This window comes from Chrysemys picta, chromosome 1 (assembly GCF_011386835.1).
Source record: "Chrysemys picta bellii isolate R12L10 chromosome 1, ASM1138683v2, whole genome shotgun sequence".
Lineage (NCBI taxonomy): Eukaryota > Metazoa > Chordata > Testudines > Emydidae > Chrysemys > Chrysemys picta.
Window position 1 is genome coordinate 201,070,212 of NC_088791.1, and position 15,018 is coordinate 201,085,229.

General features: G+C 43.7%; 1 protein-coding gene across 10 annotated transcripts in view; it reads right to left on the reverse strand.

Annotated features, from left to right (window-relative positions):
- The window catches only part of KDM6A (lysine demethylase 6A), a 294,383-nt gene that overhangs the window by 247,643 nt on the left and 31,722 nt on the right, over positions 1-15,018 (reverse strand). For all 10 annotated transcript variants that reach the window (XM_005301785.5, XM_024107564.3, XM_065578489.1 and 7 more), the window contains one exon: positions 12,648-12,756. In XM_005301785.5, coding sequence (XP_005301842.1) covers positions 12,648-12,756 — 109 coding nt within the window. The remainder of the gene's footprint in view (positions 1-12,647; positions 12,757-15,018) is intronic.

Genomic DNA, 15,018 nt, shown 5'->3' on the forward strand with positions numbered 1-15,018 from the left:
AAGGAAAGCACACAACCGGTTGGAGAAGGGAAGCTTTATTGGGGTTGGATCCCTGATGAGGGCTGGCGGGTTGCCCCCGAGCATCCCGTCAAAATCGCCTTTTCCCCGCCTGCTTGCTCTTGGAGGGTCCAGACTGGGGGGGGGGGGGGGCCGAGACTGCCTGTGAGGGCATCTCTTATAGTCCCATCGCTTCTTATGGGCGGCCTCGTACTTCAGGAGGGCGGCCAGGGTCGGCTTGAACTTAGGTTTTGCCAGAGCCAGGACATAGAGACCCAGGGTCTGGAGGGTCGTGCCGGAGTTCTTCATGCCATGTAGCCTTGTATCGGTTTCCTCTGCGAACAGAGCTTTCCCATCAAACAGGAGATACTGCATGGAAGATTGCGCCTCGCTGTAGAGCCCAGAGAGAAGGAGCCATGATGCCTGTCTCATGGACACCTCGGAGGCCACTGAACGTGCAGCCGTGTCCGCAGCATGCGAGGCAGCCTGCAGGGAAGCCCGAGCTGCTGTTGCCCCTTCCTCCTGAATTCCTTCTTGTCACACTCCTGGAGGGAGACCTCAAATTTAGGAAGGGAGCCCCACAGATTAAATTTGTACTTACCCAAGAGGGCCTGATTTTTGCCACTTGTAACTGGAAGCTCAAAGACCAATACATTTTTCTTCCAAAAGAGTCCAGCCTCTGAGAGTCTTTGTTCTTTGGGGTCGGGGCTGGCTGACCCTGTCGTTCCCTTTGGTTGACCGACTCGACCACCAGGGAGTTGGGCGCCAGGTGGGTATATAGATACTTATGACCTTTAGTGGGTACAAAGTACTTGCGTTCTGCCTTTCTTGATATAGGGGCCAACGAGGCCAGTGTTTGCCACAGGGCATTTGAAATTTTAGCCACTCCTTCATGGCGCGGCAAGGCCACCCTACCCGGTGCCGATGGGGACCACACGTTGAACAGGGAGTCCAAGGGCTCCTCCATCTCCTCTGCCTGGAGGTGGAGGCTTGCTGCCACCCTCTTTAAGAGCTCTTGGTGGGCGCTGAAGTCCTCCTGCAGGATGGAGGGAGGCGGGGCCGCAATTGCCTCCTCTGGGCGGGGCAAAGAGGCCGGTGTGGTGCTTTGGGTGTCGGCCGGCACCAGAGGATCCATCACCTGGTCAGACTCCGGGCGCGGTACCAAGGATGAGCATCCCACCGACTTCTTTGTCAGGAGTCTAGAGATGGAGGCCGACGGTGCTTCCGAAGCTCTGGCCACCGAGCGAGCTCCCACTGGGGGCTGCGCTGGAGGCCATGGTGCCCACTGGTACCACTGGGCCAGCCATGACACTCGGTGCCACTGTACCTGGTCTAGCACCGGCGGGGCCGGCTTCCCGGGTTGGCCGGTCTGCCCATCGAAGAACGGCTACGAATGGAGACCGGGCTGGCACAGGATCCACTGCTTTGTCTCATCCGGGAGAAGCGGCGGTGCCGGGATCCGCAACAGTCACAGGACCACGATCTCGACTTGGAGGACTGGTACCAACAGTAATAACTGCTCCGCGAATAGCCTTGATGGGGGGGACCCGTGACGGTGATCAACGCCCAGGGCTGCGGTGCCATGGCAGAGACTTGAAGCAGGAGCCCGAGCGGAAACGGCGTCGACGACCGTGCCGTGACCGACTGCGGTACCCTCTCCGGCACGAGGAGCGACGATGTCCGCCGCAGTCCCATCGACATCCGCTCTCTGAGGAGGACCGGTACCGTGAGTCCCGGACAGATGGAACCCAGCCCAAGAGTCTGGTCGGAGTCGAGGGCGCTCCACGTGGACTCTGCCCCCTGTGGACACTGGGTGATGATCGGCATCAGGGACGTTCCCTCAACCGAGACCGGTACTGAGCCGGGGGGAGCGACAGCGCAGATCCCAGCAGAGGCTTGCCTCTGGAGCGTGGAGCCGATATCGGTGGCGCTCCAGGCACCAGCATGGACAAGATGTCCCGGGCTGCCTGGAGGGCTTTGGGCGTGGACAGCATCCAGAGAGGCCTGTTCCGAACAAACAGATCTGAGGACAAGCTACAGCAAAGCTGGAGCAGAGCAGTTCCGTTGCACCTTCACCAGTGGCAAGAAGGAACTGAGGGTGGGGGGAGCGCGCAGCTCCCCTTATACTGCACAAGGCAGGCGGCACTCCAGGGGTCGCGGGGGGTGTTCCCCTCTACGGGTACTGCTAGGGGGAAAACTTCCGACACCAGTGTATGTGGCAAACACGCACACCTATTGTGGAATATGCATGAGCAATCACTAGAAGAAGAAATCAGTCTCGTTGCCAAAGCTATTTTGACAGACAAGACAACATCTAATTAGTCCCCAGAAAAATGGGACACCTGAGAGTGAATGGTCATAAGCTTAGTTTTCACCCAACCATGGTTATAACAACTAACTATGGCCATCATTAGAAAATGCAAGGTTAACAGTAAACATAAGAATAAACTAAGTACCACAACAGCAACGAAAGTTATCAGTATTATAAGCACTCTTTAGATAATACACAACAAGAGAGCCTAAAATTGATACATCCATTCTATAACACACTTCTGAGATGCAGAAAACATCCCCTGAGGAGCACAGCTGGATCACATTTAGCCCTGAAATCCTTCAAAGGATATACTATCTATCTACCTACCTCTCAAACATGCCTTTAGTAATATTAAAATACATATTGTAATATGAAATGCAACATTGTCTCAAGAACAGATTAAGCATGTAATTAATTACATATTTCTTCAAGTAGATATTGCGTACGTTATCAAGTTTTTATCCTAAGATTATTTCCCAACATTTCTCCATCTTCTTAAGGGTCACACTCAAAGCTGATACAAGAGAACTGGAGATCTCAGGTTTGCGGTGCAAAGTGAACATTCTCAGAATATCAGTGCACATAGATACATTTCCTAGTATCCCCAACATACCATTCTCGTTTCAAGGGATTTTCATCAGGGAGGGTTATTCACTTTTGGGGGGGGGGCACCAAGGAGAGGGGTGTAGGCAGAGAACTAATGATCCACTAAAGCCTGGTTATTTAATTCTCTAGAATTGATTCTTTTTCATTATTGCTCAGAGGCATCTTAAACAGTCTGGGCTAAACAATAAAAATCCACCAAAACACAACTGGGTTACTCATGCCAAAGATTTTAATCCTTCTTGCTAATTAAAAAAAATGCCACAGGACTACAATCACAAAGCTCCAGAACACCAAAATTTTATAATTAAAAAAATTACCCTTGCAGTGAGTTTCCCTATGCCAGAAAAATCACTACATTATAATAACTGCAGCCCTATTAAAAGTTCCAGATGCACCATCTCAAAGTAACACACACAATATGGCAGTTTGGTAAGCTCCCCATAATGGGTGATTGACAATTAACCGGAGTTAAGAACCTCCAGCAGACTCCATGGACCCCAAAATATCACTCTTGAAATTTTCTTTATCACTGAAGTGTATCAATTTTTATACACAAATATTGCATGCCCTGTTTACAGAGCCCTGTGGTTAAGCTTTGGACAACAGCTTCAAGTGCACACACCTATTTATCAGTGAAAAGTTTTCCTGGAAGAAGGAAAGCCTAAACCCATCCATTTATATAGAATCCAACCTCCAAATGCAAACCAATGCAGTTCTGTATTCCTGATTCCCAAACAATATCAGAGTAACGTTAACAAGACTGGTGAACTGCACTGCTGATCATCAGAATCTTTTAGACAACATCACGTCAATTCTACTGTAGTGCACCTTCGGAAAAGTATAAACAGCAGACAGATAAAAGCTAGGACTGCATTATAATCTAGTCTGACCTCCTCCATAACACAAGCCAAAGAACCTCATCCAAGAATTTCTGCATCAAGCTCATACCTATCTGACCTATATCCTATCTTTTAGAAAGAGGTTCAGTCTTGATTTCAAAGACTTCAAATGGGGAATCTACTACTTCCCTAGGTAACTAACTATTAGGATTATCGCCTTCACTTAAAAGTTTGTATTTTATTTCTAGTGTGAATTTGTTTACCTTCAGTTTCCAATTCACTTATGTCCAATACAAAAGGTAATACCACCTCCCTACTCCTACTTCAGTAGTACTTTGCACTCTTTCACACCCCAATGTGGTGTGTCATGTTCAATTGCTTATCTATCCTGACCCCGTAAGCCCTTTACAGAGTTGCTGCTTCTCAGGATTCAGTGCACCTTCTTATAAATGTAACCTATGTTCTTTGTTCCTCGATTTAGAACTTGCATTGGCTGTATTAAAACACATGTTCTAATAAGTGAACTTTACCATCAAGTGATCCACATTGGCCTGTAGACTGACCCCATCTTTATTTATCACTCCAATTTTTGTGGCATCTGCAAACTTTACCAGCACTTATATTTTTCTTCCAGATCATTGATAAACATATTAAATAGCACTGGGCCAAGAACAGAGACCTGCCAGACCCCAACAGAAACACACCAATTTACAATTACTTTTTACATTCTGTAAATTAGTTTTTAATCCATTTAATATGAGGTATATTGATTTTATATAGTACTTTTTCCTCCCAAAATTAAAATGACATGTAGGACTAAGTCAAATGCCGTACAAAAGTCTAAGTATATTATGTCAACAGTTTATTAACCAAACTTGTCAAAAATAGTATTATTTATTTGAGGAAATCAAAAGACACTGATTTTGACAAGACGTATTTTCCATTAAGCCATGTTGATTAATTATGCTACCGCCTCATAATTGTTTAGTTATTTTGTCCCATACCATTCTTTCCATGATTTTGCCTGTGATTAATGTCAGGCTAATTAGCCTATAGCTTTCTGGGTCTTGCCATTTACCCTTTTCAAATACTGGCACAATATTAGCTTTCTCCTAGTCCTCTGGAACTTCCAGTGTTCTAAGATTGGTTAAAAATCAACATTAATGGATCACAGAGCTTTTCCATCAATTCTTTTGATATTCATGGTGCAAGTTATCTAGTCCTGCAGATTTAAAAATGTTAAACTGTTGCTGTTTAACATACTCCTTAGTTACTAACTGAATAGAATGTATTTCATGATCACTAAGATAAGAATAACACCATCCTGTTTTCTTTCAAATACTGAATAGAAATATTTAAATACTTCTGCCTTTTGATTGATGATTTATCATCCTTGTCTAGCATCAGACCTACAGTATTGCTAGAATTTTGTTTGTTCCCAATATATTTAAAGAACTCTTTGTCCTTGACCCTACTGGCGATAGATTTTTTTCCACTTACACCTTTAGCTTCTCTTAACTGTCTAAAATTCCTAACTGCTGTGCTAACTGGTACTCCTTGCTTTCACCTTCCCTAATGTTTCGTTATATATTACTTATTTCTATTACTTTCACCTCCCCTCCAAAACAGGATTTTTTTTTTAAATCAAATAAGCCTTTTTTCTTGACTGCGGAATTGTGTGTTTTGAAGCATCTAATGAAGAATTCTTAAATATAATTCCCATTTTTATTTTTAAGTACTTCCTCCCACTCAATTTTAGCACGTGATGGCTTTCATATTTGGAAACTGGCCTTTTTAAAGCACCAAGTATACCTACTACTTGATGTTCTATCTGCACACAGCAAATGAAAATAGACATCATAAATTTTCATAAATGATCTGGAAAAAGGGGTGAATGCTTTAGAATTAACTAAGGGATCTCACAAGACTGCATGACGGGGCAACAAAATGGCAGATGAAATTCAGTGTTGTTGATAATGCACAATGGAAAAATAATCCCAGCTATACATATAAAATGATGGGTTTTAAATTAGCTGTTACCACTCAAGAGAGATCTTGGGAGTCATCATGGATAGTTCCCTGAAATCATCTGCTCAGTGTGCAGCAGCAATCAAAAAAAGCAAACAATGTTAGGAACCATTAGGAAAGGGACAGATCACATATAATGATACACCTCTACCCCGATATAATGCGGTCCTATATAACGCAAATTCGGATATAATGCAGTAAAGCAGCGCTCCGGAGGACGGGGCTGCTTTACTTCCTTATATCCGAATTCGTGTTACCGCAAGCGGTTCCTCTGCGCCCGCGTTACTTGCTGTGTCCCTCCCCGGGGCCCCCTGCCCCAGCTCACCTCCGCCTCCTCCCACGAGCGCGCCGCAGCTCCGCTTCTCCTCCCTCCCGGGCTTGCTGTGCCAAACAGCTGTTTGGCGCAGCAAGCCTGGGAGGGAGAAGAAGCGGAGCTGAGCGGCATGCCCGTGGGAGGAGGAGGAGGCGGCGGCAGAGCGGAAGTGAGCTGCGGCAGGGGGGCGGCAGCAAGTAAGGGGGGGCCGCAGAGGAACCGCTCCCCGCCCCAGCTCACCTCCGCTTTGCCGCCGCCTCCTCCTCCTCCTCCCACGAGCACGCCACTCAGCTCCTCTTCTCCTCCCTCCCAGGCTTGCCGCGCCAAACAGCTGATTGGCACAGCAAGCCTGGGAGGGAGAGGGGAGAAGCGGAGCTGCGATGCGCTCGTGGGAGGAGGCGGAACGGAGGTGAGCTGGGGTGGGGCGCCCCAGGGAGGGCCGCAGCAAGTAATGGGGGGCGCAGAGGAACCGGTCCCTGCTCCAGCTCATCTCCACCTCCTCCCCTGAGCACGCCGCCGCCACTCCGCTTCTCCCCCACCCCCCTTTCCAGGCTTGCCGGGCCAAACAGCTGATTGGCGCAGCAAGCCTAGAAGGGAGGGAGAAGTGGACCGGCGGCGGCTGCGCGCTCAGGGAAGAGGCAGAGCGGAGGTGAGCTGAGGCGGGGAGCGGTTCCTCTCCCTACCCCGATGTAACACGGTCTCACCTATAACACGGTGAGATTTTTCAGCTCCCGAGGACCGCGTTATATCGGGGTAGAGGTGTATTATGATATTTTCTATAAATCAATGGTACACCCACACCTTGAATACTGCATGCAGTTCAGGTCACCTCATCCCCAAAAAACCACATTAGAATTGGAAAAGATTAAGAGAAGGGCAACAAAAATGATTAGGGATATGGAACAGCTTCCATATGAGGAGAGATCCAGACAACTGCGACTGTTCAGCCTGGAAAAGAAATGACTGAGGTGGGGGATATGACAGAGGTCTATAAAGTCATGAATAGTATGGACAAAGTGAATAGGGAAGTGTTATTTACCCCTTTCACATAATACAAGAACTAGGGGTCATCCAATTAAATTCATAAGCAGCAGGTTTAAAACAAACATAAGGAAGTACTTCTTCACAGAACACAGTCAACGTGTGCAGCTCATTGCCAGGGAATGTTATGAAGGCCAAAAATATAACCGGTTCAAAAAAAAAAAAAAAAAAAAAAAAAAAAAAAAAACACTTGGACCTATTTCTCCATGAATTTACCTATCAACGGGTATTAGCGAAGATGGTTAGGGCTGCAACCCCATGGTCCAGGTGTCCCTAAACCTCTGACTGCCAGAAGCTGCAATTGGACAACAGGTGATGGACCACTCCAAACAGCCCTGTTCTGTTCATTCCTTCTGAAGAATCTGGCACTGGCAACGATCTAAAGACAGGATACTGGGCTAGATGGACCATTGGTCCGACCCAGTATGCCCATTCTTATGTTCTTATCACTCACACCTGAGCAACCATAAATTTTTAGTTCAGTGATCAATTCATCTTTATCTGTCTAAATTAGGTCTAATGTACAAATTACCGCAAGCTGGTTTCAGTAATTTGTATTTGAAAGTTATATATTTTTTAGAATCGCTGAAGATATTTTACAAGTGGCAGCAAGAGATCTCCGGCATATGTCCCGCAGACTGAAATTCCCAATAATGCAATATTTCCATCTACACACTATAGACAGAAGTTTAAGGAGCTGCTCATCCTGTTCCCTTGTCTGATTTGGTGGTCTATAGCATACTTCCATTCCCCGCCGCCCCCAACCACTTGTGATTTATCAGTTAATCCTTTGATCCATAAGCATCCCAGTCCTCTCCTTCAGAATTGTCAACAACTCTAGAGCAGGTAGTGGTATTGTTAATGGAAAGTGCCACTCTGTGTACCATACCTCCCATTGTATCTTTCTTAAACACAGCATATTCCGTGATTTTAACATCAGTCATGTGATTGGTATTATGCAACACATCAGGTTTCAATCATATCAAATTTCTTTTCTAATTCCTTGTTTATTCTCACTATTCCTATTGCAATACTTATTGTCTATGTAATAAAACAATGAAGATTTCCACAGGGGAGGGAGACTCCCTCAAAAACGGAAAAAACTGGACACCTCTCAGGTCTTTCCAGCAATGTCTACAGTAGCTACACACTGCAGTGAAAAGCGGGCTGTGTCCATCCTGTGGCATTTAGCTACACATGGCAAAGAAAGGTTCTGGCAGGGGCAATGTAGCAGGGAAAGGCACTAACAGCTCCCTCCCAGCCTCTCTCTCCCCCCACTCACCTCCCCACTCTAGAGTCTTTCCCTGCAGCGTGGAAAGGCTCCAGCAGTGGGGAGCCTCTTACCACTTCCAAAGACTTTCACTGAGGCAGGAAAAGGCTCTGGCAGCAGGACACTACACTAGTAAAAAGAGTTTACATGTAGGAGGCACCGTGTGGGCACGTAGAGAGCCATGTAGGATATATACCCGAAGTTTCTCGTGTGTCTGCATTCTACTTGCCTAAGCAGTGCTCACTGTCTACACTGCTATTTATATAAATGCTAACTGGATGTGCAATGTCTGTATTCTACATGCCCATAAGTGTAGATGTAGCCTAAGTCTCTGGAGGCTCTTAAGTGAAGAGCAGGTTTCCTCATTTCATTTTTGCCAGTCAGAGGCAGATACAAAAGACTGAGCCCCTAAGGAGGATGCAGAACAGCATACATAATCCCAGTACCCTTTCCTGACACTGGCAGTTTATGATAGGGGCTGAGCCTCTCCCGAAGCTGTTGCTCTTTCCTCTCTACACAGGAGCAGCAGCAGCACCTCTATGAGAAACAGAGGCTGCTTCTCAGTGCCATGCATTTAAAAGGCAGGATGCAGCTATCAACAATTCCCTCTTCCTCCGCACACAGGAGCAACAGGAGTCACATTTACAGGTGTGACAAATTGCTACAGAAATGAGCAAGTGATGACACTAACCTACTACAGAACATTTCATGGCAGATCATGCTGCCACCTTCCCACCACCACATTTTTCACTATACTGGAGTCAGACTGTCAGCTCTGCACACTTTCACTACACTACGTCACAGTGCCAGCCAAGGTCAAAACATATGGGGTGCAAAGGGACCTTGCCTCACCGTTCAGCTCATCTCCCCTACCTCAGTTTTAACTGGAATCAACTTCAAGAATAGACAAAAGACCCCAAAATGTTGTGTCCAAATGTGTACCATATAATCATAGCACACAAACAGCATGTGTACACAAGAACTAAAGAGATGCAAAGAACTCCCAGGAACTCAAACTGATGCTGTTTAATGTTAGATCAGTGGTCAACAAGATGACCATTTATGGCTTCATTGTGAAAGAGGCTCCAGAAGTATGACGTAGCTTGCATTACCAAAACACATCTGGATAATTCAGCAGAAACTCAGGGTTACTCGAACACCTCGGGAATGGAGGTTGTTCACATCTCTGAACAGAATGTTATGGCTGTTCTTTCAAAGGTATACAACTGAACATTCAAAGCTATAGTAAGTCAAACTTTACTATGCAGAAGAAAAATGCTGCTTTCCCTTTTTTAGTAGTTTACGTTTAACACAGTACCGTCCTGTATTTGCTTTTTTTGGTCATCTCTGCTGCTGACTGATTGCATACTTGTGGTTCCAAATGAGCTGCGTGGTTGACTGGCCAGTTCGTAACTCTGGTGTTCATAACTCTGAGGTTCTACAGTACTGCAAACTACGTTGGTCCAACATGATCCTCTGGCTCCTTCTCCTCCAAGGTTTCTTAGCACACCACAGGCCAAAAAGAGGTCAAGAGCACATGCAGAACAATATTCTTTTTAAACTTAAATACAACAAATCCAGGAAACACCTAAATCCTTTGAACTCTTCCACTTCACATGTGAAAAAAGCTGAAAACAATGTAGACTTTCTATGTAGATTCCCAATGACTAGAAAGGAGAGTGGTAACAAACTCATCCAAATCTTCAGCATAGCACAGAGGACACAGTTGGAGCTGAGGAACTAGCCCTGTGTCTTCATCAGCACCGTTATAGGACTTCTGCTGGGAATCCACAGCCTCCAAGATTAGGAAAGTAAGCAAAAAAATAGCAGAAACATCATTTATGCTTCCCCCTCCCCCTTTATCCATGGAATCAAATAGTACTCAGGCACACCTGACGTTCTAATCCACTGTATGTGATGGTGGTTAAAATTTTCAGTTTGGAGAACTTCCACATTGATGTCAACAAAAGCCTTGAATGAAAATAACCCAAACCCACATTTCTTCTCTCCATTTTACACAGAATTTGTCACTGAATCCTCTTGTGGCAGTTTGTTACAGAATTTAAGTTTTCATTTAAAAAAAAAAAAATTCTAGCTGTTGAAGTTGTGGAGAAAAACCATGACAAGATGCACCCAGTATTAACCAGTTCAGTGTTGTTTTGCAACTGCAGACAGCCTGAGACAATAAGCTCAGAGATGCATACTCTCCCCATTCAGCTAAATGAGGCATTAAAACTCTTAAATAAAATAAATAAAACAGGCAAGCTATTTATATGTCTGGATTGTTAACTATTTCATTCCTGACTGTTTTAGCAAAAACCATGATGGAATCAAGGCATTTTGGATTTATAAAGTTATTTACCAACCAAAAAGTTTCTGCCTCTGATTGATAAGAAAAGCTCTTAGCCTATGTCTTTTCACTGCCAAAAAGGTGTATGTTTGTACAGCAAGATGGCTAACTTGAGTTAGCGATCTCACTTTAAACACACACCTATTTTGGCAGTGAAGACGCTACAGTGGCACATGTTGAGAAAAATTCTTCATACTTAAACCTATCTGCATCAGACGGTGTTTTCCTCCAAGAACACTTGATGCTGCTCAGTGTCAAATGCCACTAGATTGCTTCCTTTCTACTTTTTCCATCACAGGTCATCCGAATGCCTTTGGGATCTGAGACAGTAATGGTGTAGGAGACAGCATTTCAATGCCAGAGGGTCTATGGCAGCAACCTGGGAGCGATGGTAGTGTTTCACTGTCACAATACTACATTTAGTGGCTTTTCTATCTGTAAAGCTTTAGCATTTGTTGGAGCTGGTAATTTTCTAGGGTGGACATTGGTGGTTGCTTGTTCTTGTCTTGTGATGGGGGAGGGAAATTTTTACCTGAAGGAGACGGTGGTCAGATAAGGACACAGATTAGCTTGGGTGTTTCTAACGTCCAGCGCAAGGATCCAGTCCAAAGCACACGGGGGAGGGGAGGAATATTATCTACATGCAGCCAAAGGTGAAGAGGAGGGCTTTTTGCTGCTGCTGTCTGAGGTGTCATTCTACATTGATGAAGTCTCCCTCAAGCTAAGTCATGTGAACGTCAAAACCATATTAGACAGTGTCGGGGGGTGGGGGAGAGGGAGGATTGGGAAGCCTTTGGTGTCCGTAGCTCTGTAGATTAGCAGGATGCCCATAATCTATTATGAGCACTCTCAGATTAAGAGGATACCCTCTTTGATGTTAAACTAGTCTCTTCTGCATCTAAATCTGGAGGAGAATAAAATCACTATATTACCATTCTCCACGTCTAAGTGTTCAGAGTAGCCTAATGCCGCAAAGTGAGCTAGCGCTGGGCTTATCTTGTCAGCGAGCCATGTTTCAGTGATGCAGACCACTGGCCCACAGCTGACGAGTTTGTGGTGGTAAAGAATGGTGACTCCTGACCATGATTCCATTAGCATAAGGCAGATGTCTTGAAAATGCTCTATTTAGTCTGCGTTGGTTGGCTCGTTTGGTGCGCTGTAACAACTTACCTAGGGAATGACCAAGTGGCATAGAAGCAGCAATGGCACAGGCCAAAGTACTTTATGCGTTGGCAATCCGAGACTGATGGAACAAGTTGCATGTTTTTTTTTTCAGCCCACATAAATTAGAACAACCTTGAGATTGCTGTAACTTACATCAGGGCCAAACACCAGTCTCTGGCTGTTCACAGACTTGGGAGAGCGCAAATGCTGCTTTATACCTGACCCCTTTTCCTGGGGCTTGTGCCAAGCACAGATCAGGGATCTGGACAATATTCCTGGTACACATTTAGGTCTCCTTTTCATTTCTAATGCCTACTCTTATTCTAGTTGTCATATCCATGACTACATTTGATATCCACTTATGGTTATGCTGTAGTCAGTTTACTTTATTTTTGAACATTTTCAGCAACAGAAGAAACGTGGGGAACAATTAGGTACTATGTCTGTATATTATTCACATCTGTTCATGAACCAGTAAACATGTTCTACTAAAACAATTGCCCACAAGGTTTCTCTGGGGGAAGGGAAGAATAAAAGTATTCCTCAGTACAATGACATATTACTTATTTTGTTACAGACTTTGAAGCATGGTGCAAGCCAACAAAAAGTGCTGAAGTTGATCTACCCAATATTTATGGTTATATTGTGGTGTCATAATCAAATCTGGGTCATTAAAGACACTACAGTTATTAAAACTGCTATATAAGTGTGATAAAAAGTCTTACCTTTTGGATAATCTTCCAATAAGAGGTTGAAGTGACCTAACTGACAAAAGAAATCAGACTCGACCTTTCCTTCAGCTTTCAATATCAGAGATTCATAGCAGCGAACAGCCTGTAAAAGAGAAGTACAGATATTTTCAAAATGCTGTATTGTACTGAACAAAGCACATTTTATAAATGCATCTTCTTTCTAATACAAATATAAACCTTTTACCAAACCTAACCTTATTGTGCAAAACTAAAAACTCTGCAGTTTTCTGCAACAACCAGAGTTATTTTAGAATTATGTCATCCTTGGTTTTAAAGCAAGAACAAGAGGGAGAGCACATATTGAAAAAGTGTCAGATTCAAACACAAATATCCAGCGATACTAATAACTATAATACAGAAAAAACAAAATCTTTCTTTTTTCTTTACTTGTGAACTTGACACACACTTCATTTCCCTAAGGAAAAACAAATTGATACAATACATCAGAGGGGATTGATTTAAATTGAAGTGATATAAATCACTGAATGTAATTATGATTTAAATCAGCAAGTAGGAAACTGATTAAAATCATCAATTTTAATCTTGTTTTGAATTTGTTCATTAGTTATTTTCCCAAAGAACATTTGAGTCTGGTTGGCTGCTGTAATTTGATACTTTTTGCTAACCAAGAGGATACACTATCTATACATACTTTAATTATATTACACAACATATAATGACTCAAATTCTTAAATTTACCATTTCTTATTTACTAAATCATTTTTGTCATAATTTGTGTCAAGCTGAATTTGTATGGAATTGGAATGCAATTAAAAATGCTTTTTTTTTTTAAATACAAAAAAGCATTTAAAATTGTTTGAACACTAAGATCATGTCTACACTACCACTTATGTCAGCAAAACTTATGTCACTCAAAAGAACACCCCCCTGAGTGACATAAGTTTCGCGGGCATAAATGGTAGTGTGCACAGCACTATGTCAGTGGGGGAGCTCCTCCCGCCGACATACCACCACCTCAAAAAATGGCGGTAGCTATTATGTTGATGGGAGAGCTCTCTCCTGTCAGCATAGAGCGGCTAAATGGGTGATCTTACAGCGGCGCAGCTGCATCAGTACAGCTGTGCTGCTGTAAGGTCACTAGCGTAGACATGCCTTAGTTTAGCAATACATCGAAGAGTCTGGTGGTGCCTTAAAGTCCTGGCTTTTCAACTCCTAGTCGATTTCTAAACTTGGAATGGGACCTGAAAGTAGTCTTCCACATTCCAGATAAGTGACCCAGCCCATCTGGCTATTCTAGGGGGTGGTGGTCTGTTTCTCTTGTTATCTGAAAAAAAAAGTTAATAAGGTCTAGTTTTTGTTTCAGTGCAGAACAAAAACAAAAATAATGAAAGCTCAAATTTTTTTGTAAAATGGAATTCTTATTTTTTGCCCAGACCTGGCAGGAAGCACATTCATACAATTAACATTTTCTGATACAAAGCAGGTAAAATACAATTTTGTTTTTGTACTATTCACATCACAGCTTGAGACATGGATAAACTCCAAACAAGAATTGGGTACCCCATAAAACCTTTTGCACAAGTAATCAGATGAGGAAGACAACTTTGCTAAGATGACCAAAGACTGTCTAAGGGAAAATCTGAATTTCTGGAGAACACGGACACAGCAGGATCCCCGTAACCAGGCACAAGCCTTGCTTCCCTGAACTATTCAAGGTTATAAATCATACATGCTTAAACAAACAGTTTAGCATCTGGGACCCTACAGTGATTTCATCAAATTTTATCAAACCACACTTAGAGAAAACATATTTAGTGTTTAGAGTACAAGGGTGGGTGTCAGGTCACCTGGGTCTATATCTTGCTCTTTCACACACTTCTGTATGACCTTCAGCAAGTCAGATTTTCACTACATCTTTGTCTCCAATCCTTCAGCCAGAAATATTTAGGATTTTTACCTATACTCGCAGGGATATCATGTGACATTTTATTTGAACTTCTAAAGCTCTTCTTGGAAGTTCAGATTGGAGGTAACAGAGAAATAAAAAGCACAAGTGTTTTCCTTGATTTCTATTCTCAAGGGAGAACAGGAAACACCAAGATAATCTCTTTTTTCTTCCAGAGAATTAAGTCTACACAAGATTTCCCCCCCCCCCCAAGTCAAAAGTCAGGGTTTATGTTTTGTTTTTTGGTTTCTTTTTTGCTTTGCAAAGTAACAGATTTCCTTGCAATTTCCCAGGAAATTAAATTCTGTATTCAAACAATAAAGACTATAAGTTATGGGCCAGGCATGGCCTGTCCTGCACAAGGGAGCAAAATGGACATGAGGTTTATTCTCTTGTACCAGTGTACCATACCACCAATTCCTGCATACAGGGGAAAGG